Source organism: Artemia sp. Qi Xiang Cuo, chromosome 1 (assembly GCF_049724085.1).
Source record: "Artemia sp. Qi Xiang Cuo chromosome 1, ASM4972408v1, whole genome shotgun sequence".
NCBI lineage: Eukaryota > Metazoa > Arthropoda > Branchiopoda > Anostraca > Artemiidae > Artemia > Artemia sp. Qi Xiang Cuo.
Window position 1 is genome coordinate 4949865 of NC_142794.1, and position 23320 is coordinate 4973184.

Consider the following 23320-nt stretch of genomic DNA (forward strand, 5'->3'; position numbering starts at 1 on the left):
AGACAATTCAATTCAAATTTTTTATTTCCTCCGAATACGGAGAGTAAAAAAAATAAATAAAGATAATAACCGCTAATCAACAGGCCATAAAATTACTTTAAACTATATTCAACAAGTACGCAAAGGCCTTCAATCAAAATTACCACACAAATTAACACTCCATTCAATAGATAATAAATTAACACTTAAAATTAACACTTCACAAATTAACACTTCATTCAAAAATTAAATCAAGTAAAATAAATTAAGCTTCGTGCGCAGCTCTATATAAATTATGAGAAAAAACATTTAATTTGGATAAAAATTTCTTTTGCTTTTTCTCCAAAACATCAACAGGGTTTTTTATTTTATATGTATTCATTAAAAAAGTATTTGATTCAGATTTAGAAAAGCGGCAAAGGAACTTAGCAAAATTAAAAAACGTGGTTTTTACATGCGCAATATTACTAATTCTAAAAAAGGGGAGAAGCGATGAAAAAACTAAAATTTGAGGAAAAGCGACTGTATTATATACCCGAGCCAGTGATTTCCGAGAAAGAAGATCGCGAAGACAAATTACTGCCCCGAAACTAGACGCTATTCTACTTTTAACTGCTTTAGAAATAGAACCACGGCATAGAGCTAAAGTTGGTCCATAAGGCAAGTGACAAGTGACAGAATGCATAAGAATTATATTTTTTGGGCTATGTATTTGCACATGGGGGGGGGGAGGAGGTAAAGTATTTGGATAGTTTGAAGTCAAAAAACAATTCTTTCTAGGTATATGGCCACTAAAAAGTTACAGAAGAATAGCGAGGTATCTGACATTTTTGTTAACTAAAAAAAGAGAAAAGAATATCCCAGTATAAAGTAAATGTAATGTTTCATTTATATGTTTTTTCCAAGTTTTAAATGTTTTTTTTTCAATGACTATTTTTCAAAGTATTAAGTATTATTATTAGGTTAATGTAGTGTTTCATTTAAGTGTTTTACGATGATTGCTGATCAAAGTTTATGTTATTTATGCCTTTCATTTATGTTACTTTACTGTGCTCATGGCCGTATATTTGTCTTGAAAAAACACTTATTTATCTATCTATCTAATATGCAGAACAATTGTACCAAAGACATTTTGTATGCAGACCTGCTATACTTTACCCCCCCCCCCCTAATGTGCAAATCTATAGCCCAAATTTAATTTAATTCTAAAGTAACGAAGAGACTAACGAAAAAACCTGTGTGTTCTCGAATTTTACACAACGTAAACCTGAGTGAGTGGCGCATAATACACAAGTACCAAAATTCCTTCCCCCTAAAGAAATTAACAAAAAATAAAGCTCAAATATAATTCTCAAATTTAGAAAGCCTTATTTTTCACGAGGGGGTATTTTCCGGGGGAGTATTTTCCGCGGGGGATATTTTCCGGGGGGCATTTTCCGCGGGGAATATTTTCCGGGGGTATTTTCCACGGGGGGAGGGGGTAACGCCGGTCACCATTTTGCCCACTGGGATGTACAGAGCTTCGATACAGCAAATTCGGGTTATCTTGAATTTCCCCAATCATCTCAAATATTCCCTAATATTTGTCATCCAGGCATATAAGCAGAAAAAAAGGTTGCTTCGGATCACTATCTAAGTTCGTTTTCATAAGGTCTTAATAAATGTTTTTCGATTTTTTCCTGAGCTTTTTTTTATAATGAAAAAGTTGTTTGTTGCAACTTACGATATTCATAACTGTCATGTTTAGGTGCTATAAGCAAGCTGGCGGAAAGTTTGGTGAGTGATAAAACACCGAAGAAAAGAAGAACTGATATCGATCATAAAACAGTGACAGCTGTCTCGGAAGAGAATCTTGAACCAAAGAAGCTTCCAGATAATGAAAATGAAGAAAAACAAGATCAGGATGTAAGAGAAGAAGAGGACCAGGTAAGCATGCGCAAATCACATTGACCTATTTGCTTCTGCTAATTTAAACAGCATAGGCAGACCGTATTAAGAACTTTTTGGGTCCATAGTGAAACTGTGTTTCTTTTAGGTGGATTTAATAATAATAATAAAAAAACAAGTTTTTTCAAGTGAAAGTAAGGAGCAATGTTAAAACTCAAGACGAACAGAAGTAATTCCGTATATGAAGGAATTGTCCCCTCCCTCCCCCCTCTTCAAGACCTTCCTATTCACGCTAAAGGTTTTGGCACTTAAAAAAACTTCGTATTGTAATTAAACCGTTCTTGTGTTTCAGGAGTCGTTCTTAAAAATTGGGACAAACAGTCAAACTTTAGCGTAAAGAGCAAGGTATTAAGTTGGGAGACAACCCCTTCATATACGGATTAATTTATGTTCGTTTTGAGTTTTAATATTGCTCCTTACTTTTAGTTGAAACACTTTTTATTTAATTTCTGATTGTTTTTAAAAAATGTCAATAAATCTTGCTCATCCTTCATGAAAAATTCCCTCCCTTTACGGGAAACTCCTCCAAGGAAAGTTTGTCCCGCTTAAAATACATACTCTCTTAAAATTCCCTCCGGACAATTCCATCATTGCTGAAAATTTCCCCTCCCCCCCTCCGTAAAATTTCTTGCGGACGATTCAGCTTGAAAAATTCCCCTTAGTATACATTCATTCGATAAAGACTTTAATTTCTAATAGTTTTTCCGATCATTCCGGAAATCCTCTTTTCTGTAAAATTTTTTACCCGGAAATCCAAACTCGCTGAAAATTTTCCCTGGAAAATTCCCCCGGAACATCTCCACATGCAAAATTGAGTTGGAAAAGGGGAAATAAGACAAATAAAAAAGAATTTCGTTGAATTTGATGGTGATTTTCTTTGATTTCTTGACTTTTCGAAAATCAATTTTCTCAGGCTTGTAACTTTTGATGGGTAATACTAAACTTAATGAATCTTATATACAAGGCCGTATCCAGGGGGGGGGGGGCTACCCGGTTTGACCCCCCCCAATTTTTGACCGAGTCGAAAATAAGTCGAAAGTTATTTAAACCTAGGTAAAAATTAGTAAAATTAGTCGAAAACTGAGTAAAAAATTAGTAACCCCCCCCCCCACGAAAAAATCCTGGATCTGCCCTTGCTTATATATTTGGAATCAGCATAATAAGCCGACTCTTTTAATGTATCTATTAATATCACAATTATTCCGTTTTTTTTTATTTCGGTTACTATTGAACCAAGTCGTTCTTTACTTACGGTTTGTTACAACGAACTGTTTGATTCATGAATTCAGTCATGTATACTTGTGTCGCCCTATTTTGTTTGCCTACATCATCTTTCATTGCATCTCAGTTTGTTCACTTACTCGCATCTGATCCCTTCTCTCATCAGACAGGTGAACTAGGCGGTGAGACGCCCCCTTACCCCTCTCTTCCTTTTCGAGGCTATAGAACTAAAATATTTGTTTTTACAGAGCAAGCTTCATTGATAAGATATGCAAGTCATGACTAAAATCAAGTGGACTTTCCCACTTTGTCTTCCTAAAAATTATTTGTTTAGTTATCATATATGCCAATTTATCATAGGCAGCGCGATAACGCTGCCTAAATAAATTGCGATAAGGCTTTAATGTATTATTTACTTTTTGTTTTTTCCTCCAGGCCATTTCGTTTGGAAGGAGGTTCGTTTTCAATATTTTTTGGACTGTCTTTCAATATTTCGGCCCATCATATTTTTAGTATGATTTTGTCATTTACAGGTTGTTCCGGTATCATCGGCCAAAGAGATTGTCAAAAATGGTGGGAATACTTCTGAAAATGATCGTCCCTGTCCTGTCGTCGATATGGAGGTTAGCATGCATTCAGTAGAATGCTCGAGACCAGGTAATTAATCAAAATTCTCATATACTTGATTTGACTTAATTGTTTCGTCATTATTTATATTGTAGAAATTCATAATATTTATTTACTTTTTTTTTTTTTTTTTTTTTTTATACTGTGGCTGGATGAAAAATTTGCTTCTTCTATATACTCTTGATTATTAAGGATTAATTATGAACCAGATTGTTAGTTTTTGGAGTTAGTTTTGATCAACTCTTTAGGAATAACTTGGATAGTTTTGCTACAAGTATTTGGGCCCAGTAATTTCCAGAAGTAGGCCAAAATACAAAACCAGTGGAAAATATCACGGATCAGCGTAAAATAATACCGCAATTGGCACCTTGTATAAATAGAGACACATTTATTTTCAAAATGGTTATTACAATATATAAAGTAGTTAAATCCACATTTCAAAGTAAAAAAGTTATAAAAAAGAAAGAACAAAATGTTCGACAAACAGAGGGAAAAAAGGGGGTGATTTAAGTTTTAGAAGTTTAAATTGTACTTGAAATCATTAACTATACCACACTGCCTTTCCATTTATAAATATAATAAAATATATATTAGACTTACTTTGACTTAAGTCTTCCCACGACGGATGGCGCATAAGGTGACAACGGTGCCTCTCAATGGGGACCCCTCTTGTGCTTTTGACCAAAGTTCTTCGAGCGACGATCTCAAAACGCAGCATCCTTCTCAAGGCGTTTCCCTAGTGTTGCCTTCTGTCGCCCACGTCTTCTAATGCCAGAAGGAACCCAACACTACACATCGTGGGGTAGGCGACCCTCACCCATCCGCACCATGTGACCCCAATATCGCCATTGGTTAGTCACAAATCTATCGATCACGAGCGGTTGTTTTGTCTTTTTATGTATAAAGGCTTTAATGATCTTATAAGTCCACTGGATACCAAGGATGCGCCGAAGACAGATGTTCCCGAAACCCTGGACTCGCTTATCCAGGTGCTTAGTCAACGCCCATGATTCGGAGCCTTACATTAGTACGGAGAGGCCGTTACTATTAAAAAGCCGTTACTATTAAGAACGCTACTATTGAAAAGCTTGAGCTTAAGGGAGTATGCTGGATTCCTCCACACATTTCTTAGTTTATTCAAGGCGCTTCTTGCGCATGCAATGCGTGTGCTAATTTCTCACTCAAGGCTACCATCACATTTAATGACACTACCAAGGTACTTGAACTCTTAACCTCCTCTATTAAATCAGATCTGACTTGGAGCGATGGGGCAGGTAGGGTATTGACGTTGTTTCGCATAAATTTTGTTTTCTGTGTACTGATTGACAGACTAATTCGCCCGGCCATGCTGGAGAGTACAGCGATATTGTTCTGTAGCTTCTCTTTTAAATGAGATAGGATGGTTATATCATCAACAAAATCACCGTCAAAGAATGTGCGGTGTTGGTTCAGCTGAATTCCACCTCTGAAATTACATATTCGAAGTACATAGTCGATGAGAATAGCAAATAACACTGGGGAGAGGATACATCCTTGGCGGACACCAGACTTCACACTGAAACATTCGGTAGGGTCCCCATTATCAGTTCGTGCAGTACATAACTGATTCTCGTAAAGCGTGACAGTCATGCAAACAATCTTGTCGAGGAATCCATAATACCGTAGTATTCTCCATAGTGAGTCTCTGTGGACCGAGTCAAATGCTTTCAGAATGTCATAATCTCAGTCTGCTATTCGTTTGCTTCTTCTATGAGTACCTCCAACTGAATATCAAATCAGCGCACGATCTCCCTTGTCGAAACCCATGTTGCTCATCTCTTAGTATTGCGTCTACTTTTGACTGAATGCGGTTCAGTAGTTTTGGCAGAAAATTTTACTCCCTACAGACTGCAGAGTGATACCTCGCTAGTTATTGCAGTCGGTTGTTCTGCCTTTCTTAAAGAGCTTGACCATAACCCCTTCCTTCCAATCACTGGGAATATATATATATATATATATATATATATATATATATATATATATATATATATATATATATATATATATATATATATATATATATATATATATATATATATATATATATATATATATATTATATATATATATATATATATATATATATATATATATATATATATATATATATATATATATATATATATATATATATATATATATATATATATATATATATATATATATATATATATATATATATACATATATATACCAAGTCGCCTGACGCCAACATAGCTGTGCACGCTCCTCCTCCGTTTTAAGTTATTAAAGGTCACCCTCTTTGCACCCTCCCAAGAAGTCACAGTTTCCTTTGACTTCTTTCTCACGACCTTTTCTCACTCCCTTCGGGGACGACCTGCTTCTCGTTATATTCTTCATCCGCAGAACTTGTCCTAGCAATCTCAACCTTTCCCTCATTATAACCGTAGAAGGCGTAATAGAAATACATTTATCGTGCAGCTTACTGTTTGAAATATGGTCAGGCAGACGGATATCCAAAAGAATCCGTAGACAATTTCTCTGGAAAATATTTAACAAATTCTCCTCCGTTTTTTTAAGCGCCCAAGCTTCAGAACCATGCTTTACCACTGTCATCACTTTTGCTTCCAACATTTTGATCTTTGTTCGCAGAATTATCTTCCTATTCTTCCAAACTTTATTCAATTGTAAAAAAAACACCTTTGACTATTCTACTTTTAACATTTTCACCGTACCCACCATCTTTACTAATAATACTACCTAGATAAGTGAAGCTCTTCTTGTAACCCAATATCACCTCTTTAGCGACTGAAGATTTAGACTGCGATTTGTAAGCTTTGCATGGTACGGTTTATTTTTTAAGGATTTTAGTGAGAAAATATTGCTACTCCTGAATGATATGGTTTCATCAGCTTAGATATGCTAGGTACTCCCAAAGCAAAATGTATGATGCATTAGATCTGAGTCATTGACCGGCCTTCAGTGGCTAATTCGGCGGCCTTTATCTTCTTCGCAGGAAAAACGCCTCTGCAAACTTCTTCATCTTTTTTTTTATCCGAAACCGTTGCCACTTGCGACTTAAGGATTTCTTTTTGGCATTTCTTAGCTATGGACCAGATTTGACATCAATTTATGTTTATTATTGTAAGATTTAGGATAATGTGGCAGAATATCTTCTTTTCTACAGCAATCTTCTTTTTCTGTGGTGATCCACATTGCAAGAAGTAGAAATTTGTGGATAATTCCTGTATACAGGGTTTAAGATGATTGTTTTCAAGGTTTTCTTTTCTATAGGCTGTTGAGTTGATATAGTAATTAATATCCAGACAAAGGCTATGACAAAGTAACCAAAAGTTACCATTAAAATCTGACTTAGAAGGTGGCAGTACTGAGATCATAAGGCTGACTTGCATGGGTCAAGGGTCACTCTACCGTCCCCCAAGTTCGGTGTCGGGATACACCGCGCTTAGGGAAGAGCGGTAGACAAGGAAACATGCTTGGTTTTCCCCTTGAAAATTAATCGAGAGTTCTTCGATCAACCCTTAACAAGTCAAGGGTCGTCATATTTTGGAGGCCAACTATCGCTAACTCCACACACCTCTAGACTGCCAACTAAGTGTAAGTATACTGGCGTGATCACGGGTTAAATCCGCTAGAAGAATTTCTGGAATGTTTGGGGAAAGAATTTCTATTTGTGAGGCTGGGTGAGGTAGTCGAAGTTCAAGCAGAGAGTGGTTCTTTAGAAATTAATTCTTTGTAAAGTGAGTTCGAAGTTTGTTTCTTGTAAGCACGAGAACCTGCGTATAAATAAGCCTTTCTCTTCTCAAATGTTTTGGGTTTAGCACTCCTAAAGAGGTTTGAACAATTGATTAAACCTCTTCTAAAAGTTAGTCTCAAATATCTGTTTTGAAAACTTCTTTCTGATCAGATAATTTTCGTGAAAGGCTAGAGTGTCTAACTAGACACACGTATTCAACTTGAAGGTGCTCAAAGCAATTATAAGTCTCTAAGGGGGTGATTCATGGTAGGGCCAGACCAACTGTAAAAACGGTTGTTGGTTCTAGAAAAACATTACTGTTGACAGTTTTATCAAGAAGAAGACAGGTCAGGCCAAGCTGATTTTTTCCCATCTTGTTTTTACACCTACATAAACCATTCTGTTGTGAAACAAAACATCTAGAATACAAAAATAAGGCTATTGCTGGAGCTATCGCAAACCACTCAAAGGTATGTGCAAACATTTCTGCAGTGCAAACTCCGTCGACATCTATTACACATGCCAACTGATTTTCGATATTCTTTAATAATATCGCAAACAGTGCACCGTTTTTTTTAACTAGCTGAAAAACCATTTTCTCAGTGTGTCAAAGCAACCAGTGGCCACTGAGCGAGAGTTTCTCGATAACTGTGTCATCCCAAGATCTGGTCCAGGGTTGTCAACTGCCAACCTCTAAAAAGAGTGCAAATCAAGGCCAAAAAAGAGTGAATTTTGCTCAAAAAGAGTGCAAGTCATAAAACTTGCGTAACCCCTCTTCTGCGCCCCCTCCAACCTCATCTGATCCTCCTCCAACCTCCTCTGCACATGAAAAAAAGTGCAAGTTAGCAACCCTATTCCTTGGGTTATATGCACTTTTGACGAATATGTCAACTACTGACGTTTAAAGCGAATGAAAAGTTACATCCAAAAAGAGTGATTTTCACTCTTCCACATCCCCTCTGAGGTAAAAAAGAGTGTATTTCACACTAAAAGTATGCAAGTTGGCAACCCTGATCTGGTTCCATCATCTTACCCATAAGGTCATAGTTTTTTTTCCGTTTGTGAATTGGTCTTTTGGAGCTTAAAAATTGGGTATACAGTAGACTTTTGAATGATAGGATAATTAACATCTAGATCAGGGCATTCTTGGTCAAGTTACCAAGAAATTCGTGGTACTTTAGCTATGGTTAATGCAGAGCCTCAACCCGTAGCTGAAGGGATACCTAGCCCTTGACTCCGATGCAGTTTACTGTTGTACAGTTTTCCCTTACATTTCTAACCGTTTGTGCAGCCAAAAAATAAAATAAACTTTGATTCTGCGAAATAAAAAGAAAAGAAAAAAGTCTGTAAACTTGTTTTTCATTGGTTGACTATTTTATACTGACCAATCATAAATGATTTTAGATATTTCAGTATATCTAAAATCATTTAGAGATATTAAAGATATAATTGCTGAATAAGTGTGAAAGGTCAAATAAGTGTCAAAGGTGAAAGTGTGAAAGGTCAATTTTAAGATATTTAAAGTAAGGGGGCGGCATAAAAAGAAAATACTGTAAATCTAAATTAAAGCAGAAAAAAAATGCAAGAGCCGTTTGTTTACTTCCTAATTAAACTTTTTAGAGATATTAAACTTTTTAAACTTTTTAGAGATATCAAACTTTTTAAACTTTTTAGAGATATTAAAGATATAATTGCTGAATAAACTTAAAAGCAAGTATCAACTATTAATCATTGCAGGTGGTGCTGCTGTGTCGAATTCGGTGCATATTGTCCCAAATGTCATTAGAAGTGCAACCCAGGGTGATATCCCTCCAATTACGAAAATCCATCCTTCCACCAGGGAAAGAACCAAGGATCGAGACAGAGCGAGAAATGTTAGGAGGTAAGAGCCTGTGTTCGGGACTGTGCATCTGTCTGCAACTGTCTCTCCTGGGGGTACTTTATCAATGCCATCTATTCTTTGACGTAACATTTGCAAAGTAATGCAATATAATTGAACCATTCCTTATCATCTTCAAGTTATGCCACGGTTTTATTCGCCTTACAAATGCAAATGAAATATGCCTTTTTATTTTCGTTTTATAAATTGAAAAAGTAACCAACAAATATTCTTCATTTCAAGCTCTAATGAGACAAAATTTACTAACTGTTTGAGTCAAAAAGTTCTCCTATTATTTGCATCATTTCCAACGCCCAAGTCACGGTGTCTGTTATTATCATAATTATTTGAAAATAAATTTCTTCACCCCCCCCCCCTTTCGGGTGAAACCTTTTTATTCCTTCTTATTCAACCTTTCTAACCCCCTTGTCGGATGTTTTGTAAATTTATTCTAGGAATACGTTTTGTGTCCACCAGTGCTTCCACTGTCTCCAAGTTCATTGGGGTTTCTGCGACTTTCACTATAATAAAATAAAAATTGAGGGGAAATTTCTAAATTTATTTTCCCGAATTAAAAGAATTTTATTATGAAGGTTTATCAAATATTTTTTATTTCTTATTCAAATATTTGTTTATAAGTTTAGATGTATTTTTTTTTAACCCTAAATCAATTTTTCGGTGAGAATTTCCAAAGTAAAATTCTAAATTTCTCCAAAATCAGAAGGTTCTCTAAAATTTCTCAGAAAGTCAGGATTGCAAATACGAAAAATTAAAAACGGAATGCCAAGTGTTAATGCTCGTTAACGTTAAATTTCAGGGAGATTTTGGCGAGCCCAGTTTTCGTTCAAAAAAATTTGGCAAAACTCCGAAAAATATGGGGATAGTGGAAGTAATTTTGTCAGTCTAGAGAACATATACAAGCCACTGAAGCTGTTCTTTCATAATTCAAACACTTAGATTTTTATTGTTTGGAATCTCATCACTAATTTTTATGCTTGACATTGCTCTGAAGTCATTCTCCTGAAGAATGTCTGGCAAATCTCGCTCTTTTTTTATACGCTCTTTAGACTTATCCCGCCATGGACGCTCCAGCAAGATATTCTAACGTTACCCAGTATATACACAGCAAAACAATAATCCTAAAACATATGTTACTAGTGCCATGGCAATGCCGTGTGTCTGGTTCTCATTTACTGATCAAAAGCCTGCCATTTTCAGGCCACAAGGGCCATGTGGCCACATGTTTCTGGCCGCACGGCCAGAAACATAAACTGAGCTGAAGCCCTCTTTAAGACATCTGGTGCTTCAACATCCCTGAACAAACAACTTTTTATCTTCAACAAACCCTGGTATTGACTATGATAATGCCCTTTATCTTAAGCAACTATAGAAAACAGACTTGTAAATTTGCCACCCGAGACACTTCTGTTATACATACGTTTGACTTCGTACATAACGGGATTATTTTAGCCCCTTAATAATATCCGATTGTTAACAGAGTTGATCTTTTAGGTTTCACAGCCTCCACTCTTCTAGTCCTGGCTCTCGACGTGGAATTCGTGATCGTCACGCCGATGTATCTTATACTCAATGCGCTGTGATGGAAGATGAAAACCATTCTGGCGTGGCAAAAGGCACCGGTGGCTTAACTCTGGCATCACAATGGAAGTCTCAATTTGATGACTCTGAACAAACTGATGATGAGCAATATGGCGAGAACTTACAGAGCCCTGAACATAAAAATACGAATTTAGATGGTGCTAGTCATATTGTTCTGACTGGACCAGAAGTTGCAGAACTTAGAAGGCTGGTTAGAGACCTGGCTAACTCGGAGGACCCCTTTGGCATGTATAAAAAAGGAGAAGAGTCTAAGGAAGCTAACAAAGTAGAAGTCAAGGGGAAGGAGGACGGAAAGAATAGTACTGAAGGTAATGACACCTTGAGTACGTACAATAAAAAAGTCGTCACATTGATAGAAGAAACTGTAATTAAGAGATTGATGTAAATAAAACATTCTTTTGGCATATTTAACCTAAAATAGATCGATTTAAATATCGTCAATTCATGTTTCTGAGAGCTTTTTCTGGCTTTTTTGATCTTTTAAACAATGGGACTGAAAAGAAAGGAGAAAATTCATAAAATTATATACTCTTCCACAAGAAGTTTTGTGATGTATAATCTTTATTAGTATTTTGACCTCGAAAATTTGGGGTACAAAAAGATTGCTGTCTAAAATGTGTGTTGCTTTCTGGGAAGCACAAAAATAATTCAAAGTTAAGATCTTTTGAGAGAAGCAATTGCCACGCTCTAGTTTGAGCCGAGTTTCGTCCGTTGTCGATTTTAGTTTTATCCATAGTAATTTTTACTCGTTTTAAGTACGAATTTTTTTTTTCATTGAAGTATTCCTTCGTCTTAGGTTTGATTTCTTCATTCAGGGTTAATTGGTTTTTTCTTTTTGCTGTTTTGTTTCATGTTACCTATGATTTTGTGACAAGCCTACAGATGTTGCCTGTGCCGAAAGGACGAGATATGTTTCAGATCTATCCATTGATTAAGCCACAATAATGATATCACTTCTTTTTAGGGAATCACCTATCCTTGTTAAAAATTGGAAAATTTGCCTATTTTGCACAAGCCTTTCTGGTGTATTTCTCGATCTTAAAAAAAAACGAAAGGTTAATTTTAATTGTATTTCATTAGATAAATGAAGCTGAATGTCAATTATCAAACTATAGGAGGATTGTCGTTTTGTATTGAGGCACTAAAAGCGTAGGAATGCAGAAAGCTTAAAAGTTGCACATTGAACATAAACCGTAAATAAGATTATTTTTGGTTCCTACAAGTATTGGTATCACTGTTTACTTTTTTTCATCAGTATTGCCACGTTGAACAGTGACAAAAAATCACCCAGAACTAATTAATTCAATTTGACAACGCTTTTTGTCTCTAAATTTCAAATATAAACAGTGCTATGGATTCCCAAAGATTTTCAAAGGAATGTTTTGCCATCTTAAGCTATTTGGTGCCTTTTTTAGCTTTTTTTGTGATTTTTCATTATTCCCAAAGACCTTGAAAGGAATATTAAGCTATTTGGTGCACTTTAAAGCTTTTTTTTAATGATTTTTCATTCATTTTTTTCTACGCCCACAATTACCAAAACCTATAACTGTATGGAGGTTTTCATCAAAAATGGAATGCTTGATTTTTGCTAAATTTTTAAGATATATATGGCTATGTAACTTTTTGCTTAACCAGTTAAATCAGTCAGATTTTTTAATTCAATAAATATCATATGACTGACTATCATATATCATATGACTCTCTATTAGCGTATCGTGACCCCTTAAAAAGTGACACAGTATTGCAATTTCAAAGATTCTGTTCTAAAGGTCGTAAATGGTTTCCCTCGGTCCTTTAGGAAGTAGATAATGTCTATCTGCTTGGCAAAACATATACAAAATTATAGATTTTTTTTCAACTATCAGTACCTGAAAAAACAACATAATAAACATATAACATAATTTGCTTTAAACATAATACGTAATTCCTTTAAGTTTTAATATCACTGTTTACTTTTTACACAATTTTCTTTTTTTTCACTTAATTTGATTTAAAGTTTAATTTATTGAAATATCATGTGTGGCATGGATTTTTATTTATATGTGAAACTTTGACCATTAATAAAGCCCTCTTTTGTGTGGTCTTACCGAAATGTTCCAAGTCCAGTAACTTCTTTTGATTTTGTCTGATTAATATATTCCAACATATGTAACTCTTTATGGTCAAGACTATAAGTACTATATAACTCTATAAGTAACTCTATATATATATAACTCTATAAATCTAGGACTCTATAAGTCCTGTACCTTAGATCTTTTCGCCAACTCTCCGACAAAGATCCGGCAACTCTTTGATCCGAGCTGTGATTTTCCTACCCTGTAAGTTTCAAGCCGATCGAACATAAAAAAATTGGTTTCATATATTTCCGCACTTTTGGCCAAATTATTGTCATATACAAAGTTCCGTAGCTGTTGGTTTCATATATTTCCGCACTTTTGGCCAAATTATTGTCATATACAAAGTTCCGTAGCTGTGCCCTTGAATGACAAAAAACAAGTCTTTTTTAGACTTAAATCCTTTTGATTGTGGTTTAGCTGACAATATCATGGATGGTATGTGCACCCCCAGGCAGAAACTTTTTGCACGGTTCAGCTTAAAAAACAAAGGTCCGACATGCCACTTTTTCTATAAAATCTGTGAAAAATGGTTAATTGAATAAAATGGGAATATGCCAGAGCTGCGTGGATCATGTCGGCCGAGACCTTTGTGCAAAATACTATGTTGAAATTCTGATTCGATGCCTTCCGACTTATACGGGAGCACGTAGGGTGTTGTAGGTTGGTTGAGACGCGGGCTTAATTTGGACTTTCAGTCATACATATCCAAATTTATATTAAGATAATGCTTTTAACATCACAATGTTTGTTGGCTTTATTTCGACCACTATTACTAAAACCTAGCTGTGAAGGATCAACTGCACAAGTGGGATAACTTACCCTTAGGCTTATTTGGATCTTGCCCCCCTTTGAGCATATTTTATTTTTCTTCAATAAAAATAATTGAATTCTGAATTCTGAGTAAAATAACAATCTCAAAATGTTGTTTCGATCTCATTGAAGGTGCATGAGGTCACATCAGAATCATATAGGATTGAGTAGGAGGGACTGGATTGAGGAGGAGTATGGAGGATTGGTAAGTCACGAGCTTAATTCGTACTTCCGTGTTATGCGTGTCTAATTCCATTGCAAGATTGCAGTTTTATGAGGGTGATTTGAGGAGGAAGTGGAGGAGGTTGAAGAATTGGGTAGTCACTAACTTCATTCGTACTTCCTTGTTGCCCATGTCTAAATCCATAACAAGCTTTTAGTTTCAATATGGAGGAGGATGGTTTGAAGAGGTTGAAGATTTCTTTCTGGAGGAGGAGGATAGGGAATTGTAGAGTCATGAATTTAATTCATGCGTTTTGTTATATCTGTCTGAATCCAACCTAAGATTGAATTTTTAATATTATGCATCATGCCAACCTTATCTGAAAAAAGCTGTCTGGGAAGAAGCAGTTTTATAGTCTGGGTCTCTTGCCATAGAGCTTCCTGAAAGGATCATGTCCCCTCTTCAGGTCCATATTTTTTTCCCTTCTTTCATTCCGAGTAAAATAACTATCACAAAACTCTTAATCTGATGCCATGAGAGTGCTAGGGTTAGTCCTGGAATGGGGACAAAAAGTGCTTAGGAGTTGGGCTTTTCACCCTCCTATCGCTTTTAACGATTAAAAAGGGATCTAGAGCTGGATCAAACGAATTTAAGATCGAATGCCAAGTTTAGTCAAACCATACCAAGTTTTCTATGACCTTCTTCATCTATCAAAAGCAACTGGGAAAATAAAAATAAATGGGATACACATTAGTTTTGGCTAAATCAGCTTTTGACTACGTTGATCATTGCCCACACATAACTAACGTACAATAATTCATATAGAAACTGTAGAGCTGATTAATAAATAAGGGTTATTGTAAACCCTTCGTAAACTTGTTGATCTGCTTGTTTTGGTTCATAATTCTGTCTTTCTGTTTGATGGCAAGTCCAGACACAATTTAAAAATCCGCTTCCCAGGTTTTATAAATCAGTTACCCGGGCAAAATGAAAACAGGAGTTTCCCAGTTGCTGCAGTGGGAAAGCGGCTTACCCAGTTTCTCTAATGAGAAACTCCGTATAAATCAGTTTCTGTTTCAGGCTGTATTCAGTTTTTCAGGCTAAGAAATCAATGTTCCTGGTTGTATTTTCCAGGCTGTATCGTTTACATGTGTGTTGTTTATTGTTGAAAAATAATACTCATTATCTTATTTTCTTTTTCTAGTTAGAAAAACTTTATCTGGTCGTTTTACAATTATGATTTGGCATTTGTCTGGTCTTGAAAACCATCCATGGATCTTGGAGCTTATTGGCATTGCATTAAATGCGTCTCATTTTCTAACACATTTTAATTTCAAAATTTCTATGAGCATTGTGTAAAAACTACACGGTATGATTTCAGTCTGAGTGACCCTTTAACCATTTATTGAACTTAGCAGGGATGTTTTAATTTCTTCTCTTTTTGCATGGCCGTTTATTTAGTCTTGGGGTTGTCTTATTGTTGGGCGTTAATAAAAGGCTAGACTTGGAAAAAGAAAAGTTTGTGTTAAGACTTGATGGACTATCTTTAGTATGCTTGGGTAAAATTTTTAGGCTATGCTAGGGCAATCCTAGGGTTGCCCAATTCTAGAGGGATCCTAGATTCAACACTGTCTAAGAGAATTCAACGCCTGTATTGTAGATGGTGTTACACCTTCTTGCCACTTTCAATTTTTCAGTCTTCTTCCTTCTTCTTCCAACTTCTTCCTATTTTCAGTAGGTATTATATTCTTCAATTCTTTTATAGGTTTGGAATTGGCCAATCAGAGTGTTTGCAGCAGACAGACAACAGCTGTGATCGAGTCTTCCAATGTAGCCGCTTTGAATGTTGAGTGTAACATATTAGTTAGCCCAGTAGAATCTCCTGCACCATTGCAACGAGTGTGGAGTAACCCACAACTCTCTAGTCATATTAGGTTAGTAGTTTGGTTTGATTATATTCGTAAATATAAACTCAAAATTTTTTGTTGCAGACCAAATTTTGGTCAGGTAGAGGGGGGTACTATTGAATCTGATTGAGAAACCTAATTTACCCTTTTCTGGGGAGAATTTTATTGATTGATATGAATGTTCGACCTCATCCATATAGTAATATTGGGTTTTGTTTTTTAATTGAAAGCTGATGAGAATTATTTTTATACTAAAATTTTTTTATTAAGTTTAAACTAACAACAAGTCTTTCTTTGGCGCTTTTTTTAGATATGAGTTTTTATACCTCATGTAAATAAGCCAAAAAATTTTCTTTTGACTTTGAAATTTTATTGCTTATAAAAAATAACACCCTAAGTATTTATATAAAAGAAAAAAAGGAATAATTATGATTAAAGTAAATGGGCGTGGGAGGTATATTCGCTAAAATACTCGTTTCCAAAATGTGTTTGACTTGCTTTTTTCTGTCCTTGAAAGTCGCCTTCCAGCCTTGAAAGTCGTCTTGGTTTCTCTCTCTTCGTAAGGGCATGGGTATGCCTTCTGTATGCTTTACGATCTTTTGCTATTCGAAGGTCTGAAGGCGGTGAGGAGTGTTTTAGCTCCACTTCTTTTGAGGGTTACCTTGGGGATGGGAACTGTGGCTTTAACATTTAAAGCTACTCTTTGAGAAATTTTTATAAGCTTTCTGTTAGACATTAGATTTGCCTTGACAAGATTGTGTGAATAAAGATATTTAAAAAACAAAAATTAAAATGCTTTAATTGCATAATATATTAAAAAGTAAAAAATAAATTCATTCCCGCTACCTGGAATAATTGAAATTTTAAAGACTAAAATATAATTGTGTGAGCCCTTAAGATTTTTTATGTGCATTCAAGGCTCTTTATAAGCGTGAACGCAAGGACCACATCGCCATGATTATCAGAAGGTGCTAACGAGTGTTTGTGTCATGACCGCCACACGGTTTCCTTTTTAGTCTAAAAGATCTTCAATTTTTTTCCCGAAAAGAGGTCTGTTTTCACTTAATAGGGCATTTGGGGATAAAAATACTTAAAAAGCTTGTTTTTATTTTAATTTGTTTAGTATATGGTGAATCTTAATTTAGTCTATGGTGAATCTTAAATGAATTTTTGCCATTTATGCCTACCGATTTTTATAGCTATTAAAGGACCTTTCAAGACCTTTTAGCTATTCAAGACTAAGCCTTGTCGCTTCATCACGGGACCACGCCTTCCTCCCCTTTGAAAGAAACAATAGGGCTATCAGAGCCATATAGCCAATCAGCATACCAGCTGTAATCACATAATCTAAATCAAAGCATTATCGCGTCACAGTATATAAATAGAATATTAATTAAAAATAATATGTAGATGATTCAGTGTGAATCGAATATAGTTCGATCATGTTTTGTCTTCGGTAATCACAAAATATGCAAAATTTCATCTGAATTAGATCACGTGTGGAGAAAATAGTAATTTGACCTTGACCTGATGCTTTGACCTTGATTTTTGACCTGTACTGACTTAGTTAAATAAAACCATCTGAAAAAAGCACTAGGAGTAAGACAAAATATATTAGTTATTGCGTAAGATTAACTTTCTATTAAAAATAAAGCTCAATTCTTAAAACACATGACCTCAACAATACAAGAATTTTTCACAGTTCAAAACAGTGAAAGCAAAGTTATATCTTACGAAGAAATCAAGTACCCCAAAAATTATTTTGCTCATTAGCCTTTTAAACAGTTTCATACAAAATGTTTTAATAGGAATTTTGTGTGTTTTCTCATCTTCACTTGATTTTAAATCTAGATTTTACTAGATTTTGACTGGCCTTCTAAAGGAAAAGAAGATATGAGCTGATAAGATGGAAAGACCTTATTCGCTTTTGTTCTGGCAGAGGAAAACGAGGTTAAAGCCATGTAAGTAGTACACTGAAAGGGGGAGGGGGATAAGTCGAAACATCAGCCAAGCCAAATTAAACCGAATCTAAAGCTGTTGACAGGATTACAATTATTTGGTTTGTTGGAATTATTGGAAAACTACATATTTCATTTCGAAAGGTATAAATACAAGTCTCGATTTTTGACGCTTTTACATGAGTACATTAGGAAGTGCTATTGACACTGCAGCGTGTCACTTAATTAAAACAAAATTGATTAAATTTAAAAGTTAAATAAATAAAAGTTAAGCTCAAGTAATGTTATAAGTAAAATCAATAAATTAAAACAAAATCTAAATGTATGGTATTTTTTATTTTATAGCTAGCATCCTAAACAGTCAATAACTGTCTACATCACTTGTCTGCAGAGGTGCAAATTCTACACTTCTAAAACTGGTTCAAATTACCCCCCCCCTCCCAACTCCCGAATAAAGATCCTTGTTCTAGACCTAAATGGGGATAGTGAAAAGTTAACTTAGTTACTCATAATATATGAATATAATCTAACGTATTGCCAAATGATTACCGTAATACACTATATATTAATTTAAAACTAAATTTTATAGTCTCATGAAATATTAATTTATCTGCCAAAAAACATAATCCTAACAAATAGGCTAACGTCAACTAAAAGTAAGCTAACATAATGTTCACTTGTGTAACTTAAAAAGTAATTTTTTTAAAACTAATTCAAAAACGGGAAAAAAAGCTTTGGGGGGGAGGGGGTAGGGTCTTTCTGAGTAGGGTCTGATAACCACCTGAGTTAGCGTAGACCAGAAGAAGTTTTAATACAAAATGCAGCATGCTTGCGCATTAGCGCGTATTAGGAATTACCCTAAAAACATCCAAAAATTCTCATTCCGCTGGAAAACATGGAACATTTGGGGCTAAAGCCTTACTTTTCAAGGTGATAGATACGTCCCTCAGGAAAAAGATCCAGTTGAAATTTGCCAGTTCGCAAAGGTTTAGCTGCTGTGAGATTTAAAATTAGGTATGTAAATGAAATGAAAGGAGGCTATAACCTATGCAATTTATGCAATATTGTAGTGATAAGTTACGAAATAACTTATCATTGAAAGTGTGTCTATAAAGTCTCATTGCACTTTAAGGAAAAGCTATTACAATGGCAAAGGAGGATATATTTAATCATTTTTTTAAAATAATTGTCTGTTAAAGCTTTGTACAGTTGAACCTACAGCTTCTCAGGCAAAAATGACGTATTTAAGCTCTTGAAAGGTGCTCATAAATATGACGTCACTCAGGTGAATCTTTTTTTTTCAAAATTCAGGCTCTTCCCGAATTTTATCAAACTCGTGACCTATCCAGGTCGTTTTTTTAGGCCAGAAAATCCCAGGATCTCAATTTTCCAAAAATAGGGAGGAATTTATCTCTGGGAGCCTGGGATAACTTGTCACTAAAAGAGTGTCCATGAAGTCTCTTTACACTAAAAAAAAATCTAGTACAATGGCAAATGAGGAGATATTTAATGAGAGGTTTGTTTTATTTTAATAATTGTCTATTAAAGTTTCGTACGGTTGAACCTACAGCTGTACGCTTATGTATCACACTTGCTACAGGCATATGAGCAAAATGACAAGAGGTTGCGGCGAAGTGCATTGACTAGCTAATTTTCAATAGCATAAGAAAATTGTCAGACCATTAACGGACCAAACACTTTTTTTTACAAGGATGAATATTGCTGACTTAAAGCATAAAGTTCGTAATGCCATTATCACTACCAGGGTTGCCACCACGGTCAGTTCCAAAAGTGCTACGCCCAAATTTACGTGCTATACGCCGATTTTCAGTACCATAGTAAAAAAATTGACTAATAGTGCTAATTAAAACACTTCTGTGCTATTTTAGCAACCCTAAGCATGTGCTACAGTGCTACATATAATAAAATAGTGCTAAAACAGTACTTTCATTCTACAGGTGGCAACCTTGGTCACGACTGATGAGACCATCTTACGTCAGCCATGGCTGTAAATTGAGTATTGTCTTACTGCGCTTCGTAAAACTAAAGGTACTCTGGCAGAGGTCTACTAAATATAGTTACAAATAACTCATAAACGGTTATCAGATTAAAATAAATCTAGTTAAAATGTTTTTTAAAACTGCATTTGTAATAAATTGCTTTAATAATAAAGATACTTCATGGCAATACTTATAAAATGCTGAATTCAATAAAGAAAGTTGAAAGTCTTGTTGAAAATAATTTTGAATTTTAAATATAAATGACATTGTTTCGCCAGAATATATTTTGGAGTTTTGTAGCATCATTTTTGGGTTGTGTTTTCTTCTTTCCTTCTTTGACGTTCATGGTGGTTTTTTAACTTAGAAAACTAATCTGTCTATGAGAAAAGAAAACTCTTTGATCTATCTATTTTTATCCGTGTGTTGATGCTATTTCCAATAATCCATGCTGTTTCTAGTCTGGTTATTATGCCAGATATTATGCAAGGCTATTACGAAAGGGATAAATGGTTTTGTTATTTCAGACCGGATCTCGAGCCCCCTACATTACAGCAAGCAGAAATAGAAAATTATGTTTATTCTTTGGATATTGTCCGTGGTGTTGCCATGAGGCGTAGCGTCAGTGCCGAAGAAAATAAAGAGAAGGCTGGTGAAGAAGTACTAACTGAAAGAAGACCAAGTCTTCCAGTAAGCATTATTAGTTTTATAAATACGTAAGTCGCCCCCGCCCCTTCCCTAAAACGTAAGGCAATTTTTAGGGGGTATAGGCGTTTCCCCTTGGAGAATTCTTCCCCGGAGAAAATTCCCCCCTCCCCTGCGGATAATTCTCCCCCCCCCATATTAACTCTGGATAATTTGGATATTCACTAGAAGGGAAATTGCAAGTTCCACTCAACTGTTTAACTCAGAGGCGATGTTATGGCGTTGCCTATAGTAAAGAGCCACAAGGGTTCAACGTATTATTATTTAATTATTACTTATTTATTTTTTCCCAGAGGCACTTCATTTGGAAGGGGAGGTCGCATAAACTTCGGAGAGTTCTCATTCGATTGCAAATTAAAAGTTTTAGTGTTCTTTTTAAGAGTCAAAAGGGATTTGGGGGCCGTTTTTTCACCAAACGCATATTTAATATGCAAAGAACCAGAACTAGATATTTAATCTCTAGAGCTAGAACTAGATATTTAATCTCTCTTTATTTCTGGGAATATTTATAGCGTATGCTGTTATTATGAAACCAAAGAGTAACATTAAACCCCAAAATTAGCAGAATTTATTCTGTATGGGGGGGGGGTGGTTGCCCCTTTATCATCCACAACCTCCCCTCGTGGTCATGGAAACTTCAGAGAATGTTTATTCAGTCTAAAATAGTAAGTTTCTTTTTATAAGTTAAAAGTCATTTGAGAATAACCAGCCCCTGTCCTAAAACTAATTTTGATATATCGTCCTTTTGTTACCCCTTAGGACATCTGATCGACATTTTGAGCAACAGTACCTATCTTGTACTTTCTCTATGGCTGCTCAATTTTGCGTGTGGGGGAATTTTCCACGGGAATAATTTTACGGGGGGAAGACGCTGGCTCTAATTTTTTTTTCGCTTTTCTACTAAAATATTTATGAAGACTAGAAGAGCACTCCCGATGGGTTTGATGCAGTACTTCAAATGGCATCATTTGACATATATGGCAATTTGAAGTTCATGGCCGACATTCTTCTCGGGAGAAAAGGGGTATCAACCCGGGGCAGGGGAGGAATGCCCCTTCCTCCTCCCTAGCTATTGAAAAATGTCTTTTTCGGATTATATTATTTGTTAAATGCCCTTTTTGGTAGTTTCATAGGAAAAATTGAAAAAGATTACAAATTTGCCCCCCTCCCCTTCTGTATTTTAGCGAATTGACCCTACTGCAAAGGAACGCTCTATCAATTTGTTCTTTTGGATCTTATCTGGCTCTCAATGTACATGCAATTTGCTTTTTGGAAAAATGGGCTAATATATCATTCTTTCTCACTTATAAAAGTAGTTAGAAAATGGAGGTTTTGGTAATAATTTTTTTTTGCTGTTTCTTTGAAGTCAAAGCTTCGTTTTACTAGCAACTACGGTAAACTATCGATAATTTGAATCTCGATAATTAGAACTTTTTTCCCGGTCCCTTGAAAAACACTTGATAAATTTAAAAAGAAACAGCTCGTTAATTGATGAAAGTGAGAATGTGAAAATAACAGTGGTGACCTCTATGATTATGATTGATAAGGCCTGGAAAAATGTCAGGTCCACCACACTACATAACTGTTTAAAAAAAGTCGGTTTCCCAAGGAAAGAGAAAACCACTCAAGGTTATCAGAGTCACGAGATTTAGCAGGATTAATTCCTCTATGCACAAAGTGTTTACTTCTACCAAACTCTGATGAGTTTACCTTTGAGCATTTTATTCACATGGATGATGAGATTGCTGTCCATGGTGCTATAACCGATGCCAAATTGTTGAATTTTGAAGATTCGGAGGAGGAGGAGGATAAAAGAATAAAAACTAGTTCCAGTTTTTAAGTCTAAAGAAAAAAAAGTTTTAAGTCCGTCATTAAGTCTAAAGAAAAAAAAGTTTTAAGTCCGTCATTAAGTCTAAAGAAAAAAAAAGTTTTAAGTCCGTCATTAAGTCTAAAGAAAAAAAGTTTTAAGTCCATCATTAAGTCTAAAGACAAAAAAGTTTTAAGTCCATCATTAAGTCTAAAGACAAAAAGAGTTTTAAGTCCGTCATTAATTCTAAGAAAAATAAGTTTTAAGTCCATTATTAACTCTAAAGAAGAAAAAAAAGTTTCAAGTCCGTCATTAAGTCTAAAAAAAAAGAAAAAAAAAGACAGACCTAGCATCGTCAATTCAACGAAATTCAACCAGAAAACAAGGCAATGCATTTAGACAAAAAGAAATCAGGAGCATGTTTTTAATGCAATTCTTGCTTTTTTGGCTGCTAACTTAAACGGTCTTTGTTATACAAGTTCATTAGTGTTAACTATTGCAGTGTAATATTTTAAATCAATGTTAATTAAGTTTGTTTAGGCTACAATGTGTTGCTTGAATTTTCTCCCAAATCTCTATTTAAAGAAGTATCATTACTTAACTTAAATTGAATTTCCATTACCCCCCGAACAACTTGTTTAATACCCAAGTCATTACTAACGAGGGTGTTGTTTTCAAAAAGCCAGACAAAGCAAGATTATTCATCAACACTTTACGTTCATATGCTCTCAGAACACGAAAAAGTGATGATTTATTTACAGCTCTCATCACCACTAAAAAAGTATAATATGGAATTCGATTCATCAAAAAATCATAGACTACTTTG

The 23320-nt window shown here is 35.1% G+C and overlaps 1 protein-coding gene across 3 annotated transcripts in view; it reads left to right on the plus strand.

The window, feature by feature from the left end:
- Positions 1-23320, plus strand: part of Asator (tau-tubulin kinase asator) — a 141884-nt gene that overhangs the window by 22732 nt on the left and 95832 nt on the right. For 2 of the 3 annotated variants that reach the window (XM_089086895.1, XM_089087049.1), the window contains exons 6-11: positions 1727-1905; positions 3681-3804; positions 9269-9413; positions 10923-11338; positions 15886-16054; positions 20510-20672. In XM_089086895.1, the coding sequence (XP_088943021.1) occupies positions 1727-1905; positions 3681-3804; positions 9269-9413; positions 10923-11338; positions 15886-16054; positions 20510-20672 (1196 nt within the window). The remainder of the gene's footprint in view (positions 1-1726; positions 1906-3680; positions 3805-9268; positions 9414-10922; positions 11339-15885; positions 16055-20509; positions 20673-23320) is intronic. The other variant, XM_089086974.1, reaches the window with a different exon arrangement.